Source organism: Vanessa atalanta, chromosome 13 (assembly GCF_905147765.1).
Source record: "Vanessa atalanta chromosome 13, ilVanAtal1.2, whole genome shotgun sequence".
Lineage (NCBI taxonomy): Eukaryota > Metazoa > Arthropoda > Insecta > Lepidoptera > Nymphalidae > Vanessa > Vanessa atalanta.
This window is the reverse complement of record NC_061883.1, coordinates 7768858-7788353: the sequence shown is the minus strand read 5'-3', so window position 1 is coordinate 7788353 and position 19496 is coordinate 7768858. Positions and strand designations below refer to the sequence as shown.

Here is a 19496-nt window from a genome sequence, read left to right as displayed (position 1 = left end):
TTATTACTAGAGCATATTTTTTAAATCAATAAACTTCACCTAAAATTTTAAAATTCTGTATTGAGCTTGAAACTTTTGTATAAGATTGAGACATTAATCAAATTGTTGGTGGAATACTATGAAAAAACGTATGAGTCATTGAGAAAGTCTGAGGTACGACAGCATGAGTCGCCGTGAAAACCTAACAACGGCGAGATGACGTTTCATTTGTCAATTTCCTACAATTAATACGTGCGTCTGTTCCAGGTGGATTGTCCATTCATCGTGTGCATGACGTACGCGTTTCACACGCCCGACAAGCTTTGCTTCATTCTGGACCTTATGAACGGTGGGGATCTCCATTACCACCTCTCCCAACATGGCGTCTTCAATGAGGCAGAAATGAAGTTTTATGCAGCCGAAGTCATATTAGGTAAGACAGGATTGAAACACAGAGTTCGTTATTTATATAATTCTTAATTGGTATCTCGTAAAACGTTAAAGGCGACTCGGCTCTTTTTCTTTTTGCATTAGTAGTGTTCCGTTTAAAAGTAGCAACTGTGCAATTTCTTTTTGTAAGCTCCACTTATTCTCAAGTTTTGAACAGTATTAAGAAACGTTTTTTTAGTTACATTTGTGTTGATAAATTGTTTTTAACTGTAGCAAGTATTACATGAAACGTCACTCGAACGGTTCTCGATCGGAGTGGCCAATAGATGTGGACAACCATTAACTCTAACGAGATGGTCAAAGTGGAGTGCATTCGAGTTGTCACAATTGCAGTTAGGTCCCACTAATCGAACTCCGCTGAGTTTTAATTGACCGTAATGAAAAGGCATCCTGCGTATACAATATGAATGTACACTGATCTATTTTTTTATCTTTATTCCCTACTACATAAGGCCGATATTATCTCTCGTGTTTTATGAAAAGTGCGGTCAATTGTACTTGACATATTTAATATTAATTTATGCCGCTCATATTTAACCTCGCCCTCATACTGTTTGTGATTATTCTATATTCTATTAATAAATTAAATTTAACTAATCAGTCGATGGATATATTAGAAAATAACGTCAACGTAGTAATGTGTTTTCTTTGTTATTGATAATAATAATAATTTCGTACGGTAAAAAATTGTGAACAAAGCATTATTAATAGTAATTAACGTGTTACAAATGAGTTACGTAATTCGTGTAATGTATAATGAAAAAATATTTAATTATAACACGGAGGTGTGGGAAATTCACACCTTTGTAAAATGAATAGAGTATAATTATTTTATTATCTAATATCATGTAACAAGTGACATTTATAACAATTAAATGTTTTGCTTTAAACAACTACGTTTTTGATAATAATCAATATTGTCAGTCTTAGTGTAAACCAGCTTAATTTTTCAAATTACTAACGATATATTGATAAATAAAATAAAATTACATTTGTATTTTATAACAATTGTGCCGTTTATACATATGTATTTATAATGTTATGATTTTTTATAGGCTTGGAACACATGCACAAACGACACATAGTGTACAGAGATTTGAAACCAGCGAACATATTGCTCGACGAACACGGTCACGTTCGGATATCCGACCTTGGACTTGCTTGCGACTTCTCTAAGAAGAAACCGCACGCCAGCGTGTAAGTTTAAATGTATTTATGTCAAAGATATACATCGCTGTCTGTTATATAAAACTACTAAGACAACATATCTCCTACTTATGTAAGATGGATAAATCTAGTCACAATTTTAAAGATCTGATTTAACAAATGACAGGAAATGTTTTCAATCACTTTATTTATAGAGCATAAAAAGTATTGACAAGTATTTTTCAATATACTTATTTTATCTGAATATTGTGCCAGTCAATCTATCAAGTATAATTATTGTAACAGGAAATACTTTATTTCTTTTAAATAGTTTAATAGTTTAAATCATATTTCTACCATTCCTTTGACGAGTATTAAAACAATAAATTCAACAAAATTATGTGTAGTTTAAATTATTTAAAAATGTTAGTAACTAAAAGGTTACATTGGAGTTCGCTATGATTTCCAGCGGAACCCATGGTTACATGGCACCCGAAGTGCTGTCCAAGGGTACCGGATACGACTCTTCGGCTGACTGGTTCAGTTTCGGCTGCATGCTCTACAAGCTTCTGAAAGGTCATTCGCCCTTCCGCCAACACAAAACTAAGGACAAACACGAAATAGACAGGATGACTCTCACCATGGTACATGTAATCTTTGTTTCAGTTCAATATATACTTTATTTAGAAAATAATTGTTTTTCATGTAATTTCAAAATTTGCAAACCTCAATCATGGAAATTATTGTTACAAGGAGAGCTGAATAAAAAAAAAATCTAATACGCGTATTTGTAATAATGACTTTCGAGATTATATCAAAGTAGGTTGTTTGAGATAGTGATTTCCACTTTATTCGAATAGGCTTTTGCATCGCACTTTTTTACTGAGGAGAACTAGCAAACTCAGTATTTACTCTTTTCCATTATTTTTTTACTAGTTATTAAAAAACTTTTAACTTTAAGTGTTATACAATTATACAAAGGATTTAATGTACGAGTACGTCTAGAGTACACTAAATGCTTCAACATTTGAGGTGTGCAAAAAAAATTATTTGAAAATTTATGATAATTTTCTGTTTTGAAGTTTATTAAAAATATATATATTATATTTTAGAATGTCGAACTGCCTGAATCATTTAGCCCAAGTTTGAAGAGTTTGTTGGAGGGATTATTACAAAGAGATATCAACAAGCGACTCGGCTGCAAGGGACGAGGGTAAGATTTTACGAATTGTCACTTTTATGACAGATTTGAATGTGTCCAGTATTACAATATTACAATTTAACTTTTGTAAACAGTTAAATTGTTTATTTTTTTTTAGCTTTAGCAGCCTGTAAATTTCCCACTGCTGGGCTTAAGGCCTCCTCTCCCTTGAGGAGAAGGTTTGGAGCATATTCCACCACGCTGCTCCAATGCGGGTTGGTGGAATATACATGTGGCAGAATTTCGTTGAAATTAGACACATGCAGGTTTTCTCATGATGTTTTCCTTCACCGCCGAGCACGAGATGAATTATAAACACAAATTAAGCACATGAAAATTCAGTGGTGCCTGCCTGGGCTTGAACCCGAAATCATCGGTTAAGATGAACGCGTTCTAACCACTGGGCCATCTCGGCTAACTAATTGTTTATTAGATATATAAAATTGATTGACGATATATTGTGCAATTTGTATAAGTTTAGTAGAACCTCTAGCCGTTGTATGTATTATAAATATATTAATCAAGACCTGTTTGTAGTGCATATTACAGCAGAGATAGCGTGGAAATATGTAAATATGTGTCTTACTCTACTCCTACCAAAGACTATAGATAAATTATATTTTTACGAATATTAAAATATCCTGTGACACAAAGAATTGCATGAGACATAATTTGAGTGTGGAAAGAAATGTTACGATTATTTGTAGAGTTAGTTTGTGTAATGTATGAAGCCGATGCTCAAACAAACGTGCCCTCAGCGCCGACGAGGTGAAGGAGCACGTGTTCTTCGCCGGCATCGACTGGCAGCAGGTGTACCACCAGAAGTACACGCCGCCGCTCATCCCGCCGCGCGGGGAGGTCAACGCGGCCGACGCCTTCGACATCGGCAGCTTCGACGAGGAGGACACCAAGGGCATCAAGGTATACGCGGCCCTCGGGCGTACGCACGCCTTCGGGGCACCTGGCCGGTGGGAGCTTCGCTTGATATACTTTGTTAAATGACGATTCAAAAGTGCTTGTAAAAGACTACTTGAATAAAGTATATTTTGATTTTGGAACGCACGTATATTCGGTATATTACTTGGTTCTGGTGTATTCCTATTTCGATTTCGGTTTAGCTTTGGTACGTCACCTATAATTAATGTTTGCAGAAAATCAAGTCGTTCAAATAGAAAGAGTACCTAAGTAAAGAACCATTTACCCACTAAGCGATCTTCCAATCCCATATACAGAGTGACCCGGTATACCAGGTCGTACGTCTTTTCTATACATATGAGCATATCCTAACATATTTTATGTCCACGGCCCTTTAATTAATTATTATTAATTCACCTTGGTGTTACTTTTTTTTTTTTAATAAAACCAGTTAAAGCTTCCATTTATATTCGTCTGTCTGCCGTCATTTAACATCTAAAGGTAGTTAATATTACTAGTCAGTATTACAAGTCTAAAATATAAATATAGTTATTGGATTTCTTGTCAACTAAGGAAGTTAATTTTTATATAATCTTGAATATAGTTGACAGAAGCTGATCAAGCACAATACAAAGATTTCCCGCTCGTGATATCCGAGCGCTGGCAGTCAGAGGTGGCGGAAACCGTGTTCGAAACGATCAATCAGGAGGCTGATAAACTCGAAATGAAGAAAAAGTCCAAGCAGAAGCAAAAGTTTGACGCGGACGAAAAAGGTTGATATCGATTTCTTTGATATATAAAACTTGTATACAAATGTTAAAATCGTTATGAGATTTTTTGACAGCAACTTTTCGATAATATTAAATTCAAATTGATATTAGTATAAACCAAGTACAAATGACTAATGCTTCGGAAAGAAAATACATCTGCAAGAGCTGCGAACCAAAGACAGCTGTTTTTAAAATAAAATAGTCAGGATTATCTATGAATTCTAGCACCGATTTACATTTTATTATTTCTTAGCTTAAAGTTAGTTAGCTTCTAATGCAATATTTTCAGTATATATAAGGCATGTATCCAGTGATTTGCCTTTATTATATAATACTTGTTGAAGTTGTCGTTTTAGTGGTTCTTTGTTCTTTTTTGTTTGTATTTTTATTGGTATATTTTTTATAAAACATTATCTTTCAGAGTCTGATTGCATATTGCATGGATATATCAAAAAGTTAGGCGGACCATTCGCTAGTGCTTGGCAGACACGTTATGCCAAACTTTATCCCAACCGCCTGGAACTCCATCTCGAGAACAGCGCCAAGCCAGAAATGATCCTCCTCGACACCGTCGAAGAAGTCTCCTCCGATTTGGTCTCCGTCAAAGGCGAGCAGTGTATCGTGTTGAGGACTAGGAACGATACCAAAATCGTTCTAACCAATACCGTGAGTACAGTCTCATTGCACAGTCTCTCAACCGAAACTAACCCTTCACATATAAACGACCGTAATTTTACAAATTCAAGGACGAGATCGGACTCAAGGAGTGGGCGATATCGCTGCGGTCGGCGCACAAGTGCTCCCAGGAGCTGCTGGCGTCCATGGCGAAGAAGGCGGGCAAGATCTACGGCACGGACGGCGCGAAGGAGTCGCTGGCGCTGGGCCGGCCGCCGCCCGCCGCCTCGCCCGCGCCCGCGCGCGCGCCCAACGGGAGCAACTAGCACGAGCTTTCCGCGCCCAACAAGGGCGCGAAGATGTTCCGCCGCTCCAAGAGCGCCGCGCAGCTCATCAAGTGAGCGGAACATGACGATCGGTGCGAGTGCTGCGAGTGTAGTGAAACCGACCGAAGTACGATGCCATGTCGATGTGGTGCGGATTGTGAGTGGTGTGCCCGTTAGTGTAGTCGGATCGTCGATCGGGGATTGACCGTTGAGGTATTCTGATTTAATAGATTTATGATATGAAGCTACTAGACGAACGAGCGGACGGCCTCGGCCGTTTCCATATTTGTAAACTGAGAGTTCAATGAGAGCCGCTCGAGTGCGGCGTTAGCGTCGTTCCCCGCCCGAAGCCGCCGCTCGTTAGTAAGGACTATAGTGACTATTAGGACTGCCAATTATTAATAAATAAATGCTGTTCGTATTTTTATTGTTGTACGAATCGATGATATAGGCATTCAATAAAGTGTATAAATAAAATTCCTTTACAGTGACTTTATTGGGTATAACTTTTGTAATTGTTTGCACGGATTAAATTTTGTAATTATTAATGTAAACATTCTGGATGTTGTATTTAACTATGTAAAAAATTAATAAAATATAATTCTAGTAGATATAGAGATTACCTATATGTCTGTGTTTGTGCAATAGATAATAAAACTAAAAAAAAAAAATACAAATTGACTAATTGACATTGGTTATTAATAAAAATTAGTGTCTTGACATTTCGATTCGAAAGTGTATATTGATAGTTGCTTGAAATTAATCGATTTAAATTATAATTAGAGAATCTAGCACTTCAGTTACATCTGTCTATTGCACAATATGTATAAAATATAACTTATATTGTATTTATGTTATCTCTGCTGGCTCTCTTGTGCAATTTGAATAAGTTTGCGTTGCATTATGTGTAGTTAAAACAATTTTGCAATTATTTATTACAAGGTACTTAAATTTATATTTGTTTCATATCTACTGTTGCATATGCAATAAGTTTGTTATTTATTCAAATAGAAAAAGATATATAAGTAAAGTTATTATAAAAATAATCTCCTTTCATATGAAATATAGAGGCAATACTTTTCTAACTACCTTAGGTGTGGTAATAACAATAGTTGTGAAGAAAATAATTAATTAGAGAGAATTTAAATGATATTCCAATTTTAAGAATTTTATCATAATTATGTTCTCCACATGATGTTGAAAGTGACTTTTACAGAGACATTTGTATGTTTTATAACAATGCAATTTATTTAAACGAAAGTTTATGTCTGATACAGATTTAATTGTTTGTCTCCTACTAAATTATATCACAATTTTAAGTGCATGTCGTAAATCTGGATCGAAATAGTCTGATTGTTTTAAACAATATAAAATAATATTTTCGAGAAATTTAATTATGTAATTATTTATTATTATCAAGAGCTATCTGAGTACTAGTGTTCAATATGATATAATAATACTGAGTTTATAATTAATTAGGCCATAAATTAACAAGCATTTTGATGGTTGATTATCTGATGAGTGTATGCGGACACCTCAGTATGTTTAAACATGCAAAGGTGACAGGGTGTGATGTTATTTTGAATTAATAGTTATTATTGTAATATTGTAGTATAAAACGATGCAATAAATTTTTAATTGTACATATTATACTATTAAAGGCGTAATATAAGAAGTCGTAAAAGTCCTATTAGCTAGTAAAGTAGGAACTTTTCGTTTTACCGATAGATATTTTCTGCCTACCTATTAGTAAACTCATTAGATTTCCGAACTGTGTTTTATGGATTCAGAATTATTTCGATTTAAATAATATATATTACTTTTGAACTCATAGTTAGATGGGTAAATATGTAATGCATTTGAAGCTAGTTTCTAACTATATTACAACTTACATTACAAAGAAAACAAAAAAAATTTAGATAGTTTTTTTTATAATATAATAATATTCTTAAATATGGTAATTGCGCTTAAAAAGTAAGTTCAATCCATGTTATGCCAATTATATAACTTGTAAAAGTTATTCATATAAATCCCGGTTTTTTTTTGTGTTAAAGTATTCTACTCAAAATATATTGGATACTAAAATACATCAATAATATGAAATAATCAAATCAAAGTAATCTCTTGATTTTCAAGTCTGGTTATATAAAGACCATAATTTTAGAAATACATGTTTTATTTAATAAAACATTGTTATCATATTTAAATATGGTTCGTAAAAATTGTAGATAAGTTACAATTAAATATAAATGTCAACTGACGACATGTATAAAATAATGAATATTTATTCTCTAATGTAAGATTTTATTTCATATGTACCTTTTTATATATTATTTTATATTTAAACTCGGCACCTTATGTAATAATAATAATAATAATAATAGTGTATGGATTAGATGCTAGTCAATTGAATTTACACAACTGGATAATTGAATGAAGTTATTTTGAAAATACAATAGATATTTACAGCTTAAACAGTATTATAGGTTAGGTTGTTTGATAAAATCATTCTGTCTAATGTGATAAAAATATTGTTTTAAAATGCATATTCACTTGTAGGAGGCTTCAGTGTTTGTCTTTAACTAAATTTATATTTATTTTTGTTGCTTCTGCTCTTTACTTTTAAACATTGGTTGAGTAGTTTCATGTGTGGCTATTAAGCTATCGCAAAATTTTCAGTAATATAATACAATTATATAAACAATATGTAGGCTACAATGGATTTATGAATTCTCAACATTCCGTTTTGCCAAATTAGTATTAAATAATGTAAAAAAAGCATTTAAGGTTTTTTCTATTGTTTGTAATTTGCTTTTCACCACGTTACATAGCGTATATTGATATTCGAAGTTAATTTGTTTATGTAGTTTGTTATAGAACAATACACACAGCTAGATCTGTATCAGACAATGTGTTATCGTACATACCTCTTTTTAGAAAATATTTTTATTGTGAACCTACATTATGTGTAGTAAATTGTTTATTTAATCATAAAGACTTTTATTTATTCTAAATTCCTTATTTACAACCCAAACATACTGTTACTATATAATTTCAATTAAAATATATAAAATATAATTTAAAAAAATTAATGAATATCCTGGATGTTCTAACAAATGGAAATGTTGTTTTTCACGATATTAAAAATTAATTATCTCATGAAATTAAATCATCTTAATCTCATTAATATGGTTATACTTTTTGTTTACAAAAAAAATTTCAAAGACAATAAATATGTTAATGATGTAATATATTGTCTATATACTTGACACTTGACAGTAAATTAGTGGAATGGCCACAGTGAAATAAATTTTCAAAATAAAAGAAACCTGTGGAGTGTAAAATGTTTTAACAATGTTCGAATACATTTTTGTTTTATAAAATTATTGTATGATATAATATTTTTAAAAACGCTATTTATCGAATTTACAAAAATAATATTCCATCTAAAACAAATGGGAAGTAATTTCAAGCAAAATTAAATAATGTCTGAATTTATATATTATTTTTCCTTGTTAGTTTGCATATCACTTGGTAGCTATTATAAGAAAATAACGGATATGGATATGAAAAGAAATTACGGGACAGGACTAGGCTTGTTATTAGTCTGCTTGATCAGTGGTCATCACGTGTACCACTCCGCACTCATGGTTTGGGGGAATATTATCATTATCAAATGCTGTGACAGGCGGTAAGTTGAATTAGATTTTTTTAAATTATTTTCTTTAAAAACTAGCTGCCCCAAGTCGTTTTCCTGATATTTTGCTCACAGTCCTTATTAGAAAACCCCTATAAGCTGCTATACGACAGTTACGCTCTTAAGTTTTGCGAGTATTTCCAATTTTTTTCCGCAAAAACCTTCTAAAAAATAATAGAAAACTTCAAAAAAGAAGAATCAAATCGATAAAATAAATGACCAAAATGACTAGCTAGTCATAAAGCCAATCTTGTTTATTTGTTTATGTTTTAAATTATTAATAAATATATATATATTTTATATTAAATATATATATATATATATATATATATATATATATTTATATATATATATATATTTGTACTGTTCTAGATATTTACACCAAATTAGCTTGGCTTTCACATGGATATACTTGATATACCTTCACTTAAACGTAACGAACATTTACATAATTTGGCTGAATCAAACGTTAGCCTTAAAACTAGTTGGATTAGCTTTCGAAATGAATGCAGTTCAAATAAGGACGGATGCTAAGGGAATAAACGTATCGAAAATTAATATTAAAGATATTGACAGTCTTGCCCCAGAACCCAGTGCCGCTGATATTATTGCATATTCTTATTATTTTATTGGGCTTCATAGAGGTAAATAGAATATTAATGTTTTGAATAGCTATCACGGATAGCGATCGATCGTCATCGAGTTAGATAAAAATGTTATTTAAAATTTTCAGGTCCTTATTACAGGTGGAAAATTTTCGATGATCATTTCAATGCCCCTTTCGGAGCTCTAGGGGATTGCAGGATTATAACCGAACAAAAATTAAAAAAAGCTATTGTATGTTGGCTTGGATATTTGCTATTGCGCTCAAAATATTCTCCAGAGGTACTAAATATCATCATCAAAAATACGTACATATACGCGTAACAATGACAGTAATAAAATGTTCAAAATTATATGAATAAAATATTTTTCCCCGTTTATAAACAATTTAAACGAAAGCGTTGTTTGGTTATTTAATATAATAGCGAATTTTCAGCTTTATTATGAAGACGTATTTTACAATATGTATGGAGCTGATTTTCGCTACTTGTACAATATACCGCAATTAACGATGTATCTCCTCCACTGGAAGACGGTCATGATGTTATGCACGAGTGTCTTCACTGAAGCTGGGTTCGGAGTGTACCCGGCTAAATGTCAGCCAATACCAGGATTTGGACCATCTACTCATTTAAGTTTTGTTACATTGGCGTAAGTTTTCATTGCTCTGAAATGTTATGATTCTTAAAGTTACATAAGCACTTGTAACTGAGAGTGTTTATGAGCCCCGGTTTCTGTGTGAACGTTTGCGAATTAGATTCCTGTTCTTGAGGAATATTCGTAATATCATGCGGGTGTTATTTTGAGCTGTATTTTTCGACCAGATACAAAATGTTGTGATCCGGTATTATTATGTCTAGTTATTAATTATTGTTTACTATTTTAATATGATTTTTAAGTTTTACATATATCTTACCAGGACTACTTCCACTAATGTGGCACTTGAAGAGGAATACAATTTCTCCATGCTGAAGTGTTTTGATGTTGAAGGGTTGCTCATAGGGCCCAAGATGAAGGATACGATGCGGAGTTGGGACATGCCCACACGCTATTGGTTTTGGGCATATGTACAAAAAACATTTGTCAAGTCAAATAAAGAAGTGAGGTATGTTTTAGAAAATAATTATACGATTTGTGAGTTATTTAAAAAATAAATCGTTTGTAATGCTTTGTATATTAATGACGGAAAATACTAAATAATCATTATACAGAAATGTTGTTTTGTTAATTACAGGAGTGCTTTTTCTCTTTTGGCTTGGACGTTGTGGTCTGGTCCGACATTACCTCAATTCATAATAGCTTCTACGCTGTGGGTTTACGTTCACCTTGAGGCAGAGTACAATGTGCTATACGATACATCCGGCGCAGTGAGTAAAAATAGAATGACTATTTTTAAAATCCGTTATTCATCATAATTTTCAGAACACTCTATTTTATTTTTACATCATGCACCTATGTTTATCTTCTATTCTAGCGTACTCCCTAAATAAGTAATGATTTCTTACTAAATAAAGTTTGTTGTTAAACCAAAAATGAACAACATTTTTAGTTTACGCTATTTACTTATATTCATTTAAAAATTAAAATCACGCGAAACATGCCTTGCATTATTCTGGTCTTCTCTAAACCATATTAATGAAAAGATTTTGAGTTTGTTTTAATTTTGTTTTCAGCTAAAACTTCCTTGGGACATCGGCTTCTCAATAATGCGTATGTTTTGTCTACTGTACCTGACTCCGTGTTTCGTTATCAAGAATACTGATATCGTATTGAGGTATTATAATTCAATTTTTTGGGTTTTCCACTTGCTACTTGTCTTTTTGATGATTTATTCAGTTATAGTTTATAAAACTAGAAGAAGCTTATGATTAAATTTCGATGAACATATAATAGTTTTATTTGATTATAAGAAAAAAGAAAACGAACTCAATTTGTATAAATAGCCATTTATTATAATATTTAAATAAGTCCATAACAAAAGTTAAATGCTTAATTTAAATCTTAAAACTTATTTTTTAAATAAACAATCATTATTATTCGTCATATCACAGACACTTATTCTGTATGGAAGACAATTGTTGAACTTAAGACTAACAGAATCCTATTTCATTTATTTCATCATGAAAAAATATCAATATGGTCTGAATTCACATTACAAATATCAATTTCCTATATACATGATTAAAATTCATGTTGCACATATCAAATTCCTATATTCACTATAAACATGATTAATTTCGAATCGATACGATATGGTTTACACTGTTCACTTTCAACATTTATTTAACGAAGCAATTATTCCATCAAAAAATATACTTTTATAAAATCATACTGAACTTAAATTAGTGCAACGTTACAATATATTAAAATTAGTTTAGAATGAATCGATTTCTAGCACATCACTGTATCGTCTACCTACTGCATTCCTCACTTCACTGTACCAGCTCTAAGTTAGTTTATATATTTTAAATATTAGATCTATGTAAAGTATTTCATAGATTTAAATCTCCGTCCATATAATTCTTTAATTATAACCTTGTATGAATTAGAAAATACCTAACGGTCGTCAATATTTATAAATAATCATCATGTTATGGTAATTTGATATAATAAATTGAGAATTTAACCTATTTTACTAGTTAGCTAAGCTCATAATTGCGGAATTAAAAGGCTATATAAATACTAATATCTCTTTTAGTTATACGATTATAATTATTGGTATGGAAATGTTTTATTGTCTTTTGTACTTTTTTTATATATTTATGAAGATATAACATAATGTTCCTCTGAAATAAATTCCGATTATAATATCAAACATCACTAATTTAAGCTTAGCGCTAGCTATGCACGATAAACTCAAGCAAATACGACCAAAGCGGGCGAAAGACGAAGCAATCGTGAGGCAAATTGTCTCCACCTTTTCAATATACCGTACGTACACATGTGTACCGTCATTTTTTAAAACAATTTTTATATAAATTTAAGTAACAGACTTCGAACAACAATATTACTATGTTATAATAATATTAATATCGATGCTATTAACGCACTTTGTGACATGTTTATGTATGAAATTATCCTTAATCTATATTGGCAGCACAGTCGCTTTGTCCCTTTCTAAATAGTCGTCAATTATGAAGCTTTTGGTCAGCCTAATGTTTAGTTTATTACACAAATAAGGCTACGTTAATAATAACGTATAACAAAATGTTTGTACTAGTTTAATACCATTAAAATAAATCAACAAATAATAAAATTTAATATGAAAAAATTTAACAATAACCTTATAGAATTATATTCTTCTTAAATTCTAATTTCCTTGCTGTTTATAATAATCTTTGGATCCTCAATAGTAGCTTTGTTTTGAATTAATTTCAATTCCAACAAGGCTGGTGAAATGTTTCCAGTTGGTTGCAACGCTGTAATTAAATCACATCAATCAAATACATATAATATACTTTTGTTTTATTCAATACTGAAACATTACAGTATCAAATAACATGAGGTGTCCCACTGATGGACTCAAGCCATCTATAAAAGCGTGGAAATATATATATATTTATGTAATAGGTAGGCGGACAGGCAATTAGACCAACAACTGATGGCAAATGGTCACCACCATAGACATTGACGCTGTAAGAAATAATAACCATTCCGCACATTACACCAATGCGCCACCAACCAGCCGAAGCTAAGATGTTATGTCCCTTGTGCCTGTAGTTACACTGGTTCACTCACCCATCAAACCAGAACACAACAATAGTAAGTATTGCTGTTTGGAGCTAGAATATCTGATGAGTGGGTGGACCCAGGCGGGCTTGCACAAAGCCCTGCCACCAAGAAAAATATATGTACGTGAAAAAGCAACATTTGAGTAACGTTGCAGCATTTTTTCTCACTAAAAGTCAACAATTTTTTTTTTGAAAAAGGCTTGTCGATTTTCGTGACATTTAGCATTTCCATTTAGCTTCAAAAAACATAATTAAATAAACACGCAAAGTACCTTCTGTTTACGTTTATTAGCTTTTTTTCCTAAGATAGGCAGGTATCTATCAAAAGTTTTCTTTTTTAATTTAAATCGGAATGTTAAGTAATGCTATACTGAGGGCTATTTTTTGCTAATTTTTGTAAAATATCTTTTGAAATATTATTTTACGTAATCAAAGCGCAAATCGTGATGCAAACCCTCTGTCGCCGAGACGTCGTTGCGCTGAACGGACCTGTAGCAATTTTGTCTTACAATTCCAGAGCACAAGGGGTGGGAGGTTACCGCGCGGCATATTTGTCATTAACATCCAATCGGGTCAACGATGTATATCCATCTCATATACTTTAAGTCCATCGTGTTGTTTTAAAAGTTTCAATGCATGATGGTGGAATATTCTACAGGTACAATTATTTGATCGAAAAGATCCAGAAATTTTTCTCACAATGTCTTCATAATCGAGCACGATTTCAAAATGTAATCGCAAATTTAGCTAACGTTCAATGTTGCTTCACCGAAATAATAAAAAAAAGTTGTGAATCGAATTAAATGAAAAATGAATCAAGTCGTCGGCCAGGGTCATATTCATTATTATTTTTTTAATTATGCAAGTTTAAAATATTCAAAATAATAATAATAATAGCGGTTGATAATGATAACACGCACACACACAGGTATACACGAACTCATGCATCTTGCATTTATAATTGTTATATCTTGTTGCTCATACGGTGATAACTAATATAACTTCAACTTATAAAAAAATACGTATATTTAATAAAATAATAATAAATACCTCTAGCTTTCTCATAAGTATCCTTGACGACGTGTTGGAGCGTCGCTATTGTCTTCTCAAGCGTCAGTTTCAAGTTATTGTTAGTTTTATGAGACCAAGCTAGGAACAATGCCGCAAACAAGTCTCCGGTGCCGGTAAATGTTGCGTTTATTTTTGGTATTTCGATCTGATAACAGGACTCTGAAACCAATATTAAGAACTAAATTAACATTTATGAAGTACCTTTCTAGGTACCCTAGATCCTTTAGGTACTTTAACCTAAAGGATCAAATAAACATTTTTCCATTTACATTATTTGAGCATAGGCCGTTTCTTTGGTCTGTCCATTTGCTATTTAATCTATACATATAATGAAATTGGAGTGTCTGTTTGGAATATTAAAATAACCGCGTTTTACTAAATGCATATGTATGTATACACGGTACATATACCTAAATAACATTTTTTACAATTTTTGTCTGTCTGTTTGTTCCGGCTAATCTCTGGAATGGCTGGACCGATTTTGATGGGATTTTCACTAGCAGATAGCTGATGTAATAAGGAGTAACTTAGGCTACTTTTATTTTAGAATTATGTGTAAAATAATAATAAAGTCACGCTTTTTTATTAAATACAAGCGCGCACGAAGTCGCGGGCACAGCTAGTATGGATATAAAATAGTAGTTGCACCCTTTGTGTCCGTAATTACAACATCATCAAATAGTTCACACTATACTATTATCTAGAATTTAATTCTATCTATAATATTCTATCTATATCTAGAATTATGTTAGAAGATTTAATGAAATAAATTATTTTCGAGGAATATCATTAATTTGCGCCTGTTTAAATTAACGCTCGGTCTGATATCCCGGTTTGTCACCTGAGACCAACGCCTGGCTAAATTTTTCCTTATTTTTTTAAGAAGTAGGATGTAGGATTTTGTCCACCTCACTAATTAAATGATACATAATTTCATCAAATTTAACGCATGCCTCATGTTTGTCTTCTTTACCGAGACAGTAGGCATATATACATGAATTGGCAATACTTTCGTACACGATTAATTACCTTGTGCGAAGGTTGGTTCAATAATAATTCAAATCCGGACTGATTTGAACACGTGAACTATGATTAAAATTCACGTGCTTTATCAATTAACGGTGGTTAACCAGAACAATAATAAAAAGTTTAATCGACCTTACAGACCAGCTATCACGACACAATTTAAGTGTTTTATTTAGTGAAATCATAACTGTTTTCAACTGCTCGTTGAATGAATATTTTTTAAATCAACCAACATTTGTCATTTAAAATAAAGAATCACGTTTAGTATGCTCGTTTAAAATCAGATGTTTAACTATCTTTGTTACGAATGTGTTTAACAATGTGTAAAATTCGAACATTAAGATACCTGACCTTCAAACCTTTATCATCATTACATAGTATAAAACTTACTTACGCTGTCTGTCCCTATGTATGTTTAGATTTTTAAAATTACAAAACTTTAACGGTTTTTTTTAATAGATTGAATGATTCAGGGGGAAGGTTTATATGTATAATACATGCACAATTTAGCAGAGGAACACTAATAGTTTCAGAGATTTCTGAAGTGATGTCGTAAATTAACACATTTTTTCGCTTACATTGCAAACGCTGGCTGAACCCTACGAGATAGATCAAAATAATGTACTACGGTATTGTACACCTTAAAAAGGTCTTCAAAAAAGTCCGCAATGGTATATGTCCATATTTTAGGGATAGCCCACAACAACCATTTTTATCCTTTACTTTTTACGAGTAATAATGGCTTATTTTCAAAGCGACTATAAGCAATACAGCATTAACCCTAATCCAATTAAGTACATACATTGTATTGTATAGTATATTACAGTACATTGTATAGTAAATACATTGTGCATTTAATACAGATCAATATGGCCTTTACAGCATGTAATTTAAATGAATATTTTCGATGACATTACAGATTTAAAACGCAGGAACGGTTTGTATTGTCTAACGTTTGAAAAACTGTAAACATTTTAAGAAATTCTGTAGTATATTTAGTATCAGCATTGCACCCGTGCGAAGTCGGGGCGGGTCGCTAGTATACTATAAAACCCAAACATTTAGCAGTATATCTTATCTCATTGTCAACTAATTATATATTAATATTATATATATAGATATATTAACTAACTATATTAAAAATAAATTTAAATTTACCTTTATTACTGGCAATAGCAATCATATTGTTCTCATCCCCCAATATAGTACTAGAGAGAACAACAGTTTTAGCTCCTATACTATGTAGTGCATCTATGACTTTGAGGGCTCCGGTGAGATCTTTCATTTCCAAACCGGTTATCAATTCTGCTTCAAACTGGTTTGGGGTTATTATATCGGCTAAAGGTATTACAATATCCCTGTAAACGGGTAGGATAGCTTCTGGCACATACATTTTCCCATTGTCACCCATTACCGGATCACATACTGTAAATAATATTATCATTATCAAAATTTACCATAATTAATAAGATAGAAATATGTAAAAGGCCAAATAACCGTTTGAAAACATTGTCAATAAGTACAATGGCAAATTTATATATATCTTATTTTCTTACTATTGAAAAAAAAATACTTTAAAAAAAATGTCTACTTTAATTTATCCAACTTTATATATGGAGTGTATATAAAGTTAGATAATTTTAAATTCTTGTAAATTTAAATAGATATCAATGTATTATTGTTTAATATAGTTGACAGATAAATTATTAATATATATTTATAGTGGCAGATATAATGACGACTATAAATTAAGACTTGCAAAGACCTTGACATTATTTACCATCTATAACAATATGTTATCTTATTCTATTATTTCATAATGATAAGGTTATCACCTATAACTAAAGTAAATTAATTTTAGAATTACAATTTCTTAAACTTAGTGTTTAAAATATATTTTTTTAACATAAACACATGGCTCATAATAGTAACCACAATGTTGAATGATAAGTTTAATACAATAGAGTTTTATCTTTGGCTATATCCAATCATAAAACTAAAATACCATAACAACCAGAGTATTACTTTTTGTATTAATTCAGAATAAACAAACAAAAAAGTATTTACTTCATAACATAGTATAAACTTTTTTTTTATATATAGCAGAAGTCATGTTCTTAGTACAAATGTATAATGAAGGATTTGCTTAAACAATGTTACTATCAAACCCACCATACACATAATAACAAGATAAAGATTTTACTGTTAGGTTAAATCTTTACGACTCTGTGCATTAGCATATTATCTTTTACATGCATTCATTTTAGTATTCAAATTGGAAAAATATTCCTTATGAAACATTTATTGGACATGGTTTGTGGAAAATTGATAATTTAAAAAAATATATTCAATCATAATCCATTATTTTCATTTAGTTTCGGTTTACAGTTTATAATATTTCAAACATTTTTTTTTTGTTCACTATTTTTAATATTACTTTACGAGCATTTATTACTGGCTCATATGACAGCAATTTGCAACATACAAAATCTTAATGTACCCAAAAAAATAATTTTACTCACCATAAATTAAGTTTGGATTTTTTTGTCGAAGCATTTTAATGATTTGGGCAATTTGTTTTAATGAATCAGGGGACATTGAGTATCCAGTAAGAAAATGTGTAAAATAATCAACTTCATTCAACATAAGGCCTTCAATAAGAGCTCCCATTTCCTCATTTTTCAATATTGTTCCTTTATGTTTATGTACATATCCCCCATGTGTTGAAAATTGTACAGAATTGATAGCGTCAACTTCAAAACCTAAAATCTACATTATAGGAACAAAAGTTTATTACTAAGAAAGTTTTAATTGGTATATAAACAATGACTTAAAAATAATTATTTAAGTATGTTAGTAGTAAAAAAGTGTGTATGTACTTCCACATTTTAATATTCTAATTTAATTCAAATATTATGATCCATTGGTCTAATATTTATATCAATATTATATTGATTTGATTTATATTTGTTAATATTGTTATTATTATTATTTTTTATGGTATTGGTAGGTGGACAAGCAAATGGGCCACCTGATGGTAAGTGGTCACCACCGCTCATAAACAATGGCACTGTAAGAAATATTAACCATTCCTTACATCACCAATGCGCCCAACCTTGGGAAGATGTTATGTCCCCTGTGCCTGTAGTAACAGTGGCTTACTCACCCTTCAAACCGGAACACAACAATACTAAGTGATGCTGTTTGGCGGTAGAATATCTGATGAGTGGGTGGTACCTATCCAGACGGGCTTTCACAAAGCCCTACCACCAAGTAAACCTCTTATAAATAGTTGCAATACCTCGAGCCATTCTACTGATCTTTGAAAGATTTTTTTTTTTAAAACAACCATTCTTATTTTCTACCATGATCTGATTACAAGCCTGGTGTGGGTGTAAATAAATAGATGGAACTGTTTTTTTTTTTTTTATACTATATCATTTAAGGAATACGAAAATACAAAATATTTTAATGACTTACTTGAAGAGGGAAAACGGCACTTTTATTACCAACATATCCGTGAACGACATGGCTTTGTATTGATAATACCCTAGGAGTTTCAGAAGACATTTTCATTAAAATATTATTTGTCAGCAATTGTGAAATATATTGTTGTCAATCCCGAGTTAACCTTTATTAACTAATAAATCTTGATACATTAAACTAATCTTACTTTTAAGGATTTAAGAAATATTGTACAACAGACTGAGAAACGACTGAACATTTGAATACTTAAGTCCGACTGACAATACAAATTATTACTTCATTAGATTATGAAATATGAACATTAAATAATAGTAGTTGTCAAAGTGATAAGGATATTTTTTCATTTTGAAATAGGTGAAGGTATTCCGCCTTACAGCCACTAGTGCTAAATATATAATATTAAATTGTGTGTTACCGTATAGTTTTTTCTACCTATTTATGGAGAAATATTAACAAAAAGATTAAAACATTAAACATGAT

General features: G+C 31.4%; 3 protein-coding genes across 4 annotated transcripts in view; 2 read left to right on the top strand and 1 right to left on the bottom strand.

Annotated features, from left to right (window-relative positions):
• The window catches only part of LOC125068181 (G protein-coupled receptor kinase 1), a 34640-nt gene extending 27066 nt beyond the window's left edge, over nucleotides 1-7574 (top strand). Inside the window, exons 9-16 of one of the 2 annotated variants that reach the window (XM_047677224.1) lie at nucleotides 247-412; nucleotides 1485-1626; nucleotides 2045-2219; nucleotides 2688-2788; nucleotides 3535-3697; nucleotides 4296-4464; nucleotides 4883-5127; nucleotides 5208-7574. In XM_047677224.1, the coding sequence (XP_047533180.1) occupies nucleotides 247-412; nucleotides 1485-1626; nucleotides 2045-2219; nucleotides 2688-2788; nucleotides 3535-3697; nucleotides 4296-4464; nucleotides 4883-5127; nucleotides 5208-5402 (1356 nt within the window). In that variant the 3' untranslated portion in view covers nucleotides 5403-7574. Of the gene's footprint in view, nucleotides 1-246; nucleotides 413-1484; nucleotides 1627-2044; nucleotides 2226-2687; nucleotides 2789-3534; nucleotides 3698-4295; nucleotides 4465-4882; nucleotides 5128-5207 lie in introns of both variants that reach the window. The other variant, XM_047677223.1, reaches the window with a different exon arrangement.
• A 1255-nt stretch (nucleotides 7575-8829) lies between these two features.
• LOC125068282 (lysophospholipid acyltransferase 7-like) lies at nucleotides 8830-11587 on the top strand. Its single transcript, XM_047677385.1, has 7 exons — nucleotides 8830-9093; nucleotides 9472-9743; nucleotides 9833-9984; nucleotides 10139-10353; nucleotides 10622-10807; nucleotides 10937-11069; nucleotides 11376-11587. The coding sequence occupies exons 1-7, from the start codon at nucleotides 8888-8890 to the stop codon at nucleotides 11568-11570; spliced, it is 1359 nt and encodes a 452-aa protein (XP_047533341.1). The 5' UTR covers nucleotides 8830-8887; the 3' UTR covers nucleotides 11571-11587.
• A 51-nt stretch (nucleotides 11588-11638) lies between these two features.
• Nucleotides 11639-19296, bottom strand: LOC125068441 (pyridoxal kinase). Its single transcript, XM_047677557.1, has 5 exons — nucleotides 19011-19296; nucleotides 18053-18299; nucleotides 16689-16955; nucleotides 14484-14663; nucleotides 11639-13121 (listed from the first exon to the last, which is right to left on the bottom strand). The coding sequence occupies exons 1-5, from the start codon at nucleotides 19104-19106 to the stop codon at nucleotides 13006-13008; spliced, it is 906 nt and encodes a 301-aa protein (XP_047533513.1). The 5' UTR covers nucleotides 19107-19296; the 3' UTR covers nucleotides 11639-13005.
• Between the last annotated feature and the right edge of the window lie 200 nt (nucleotides 19297-19496).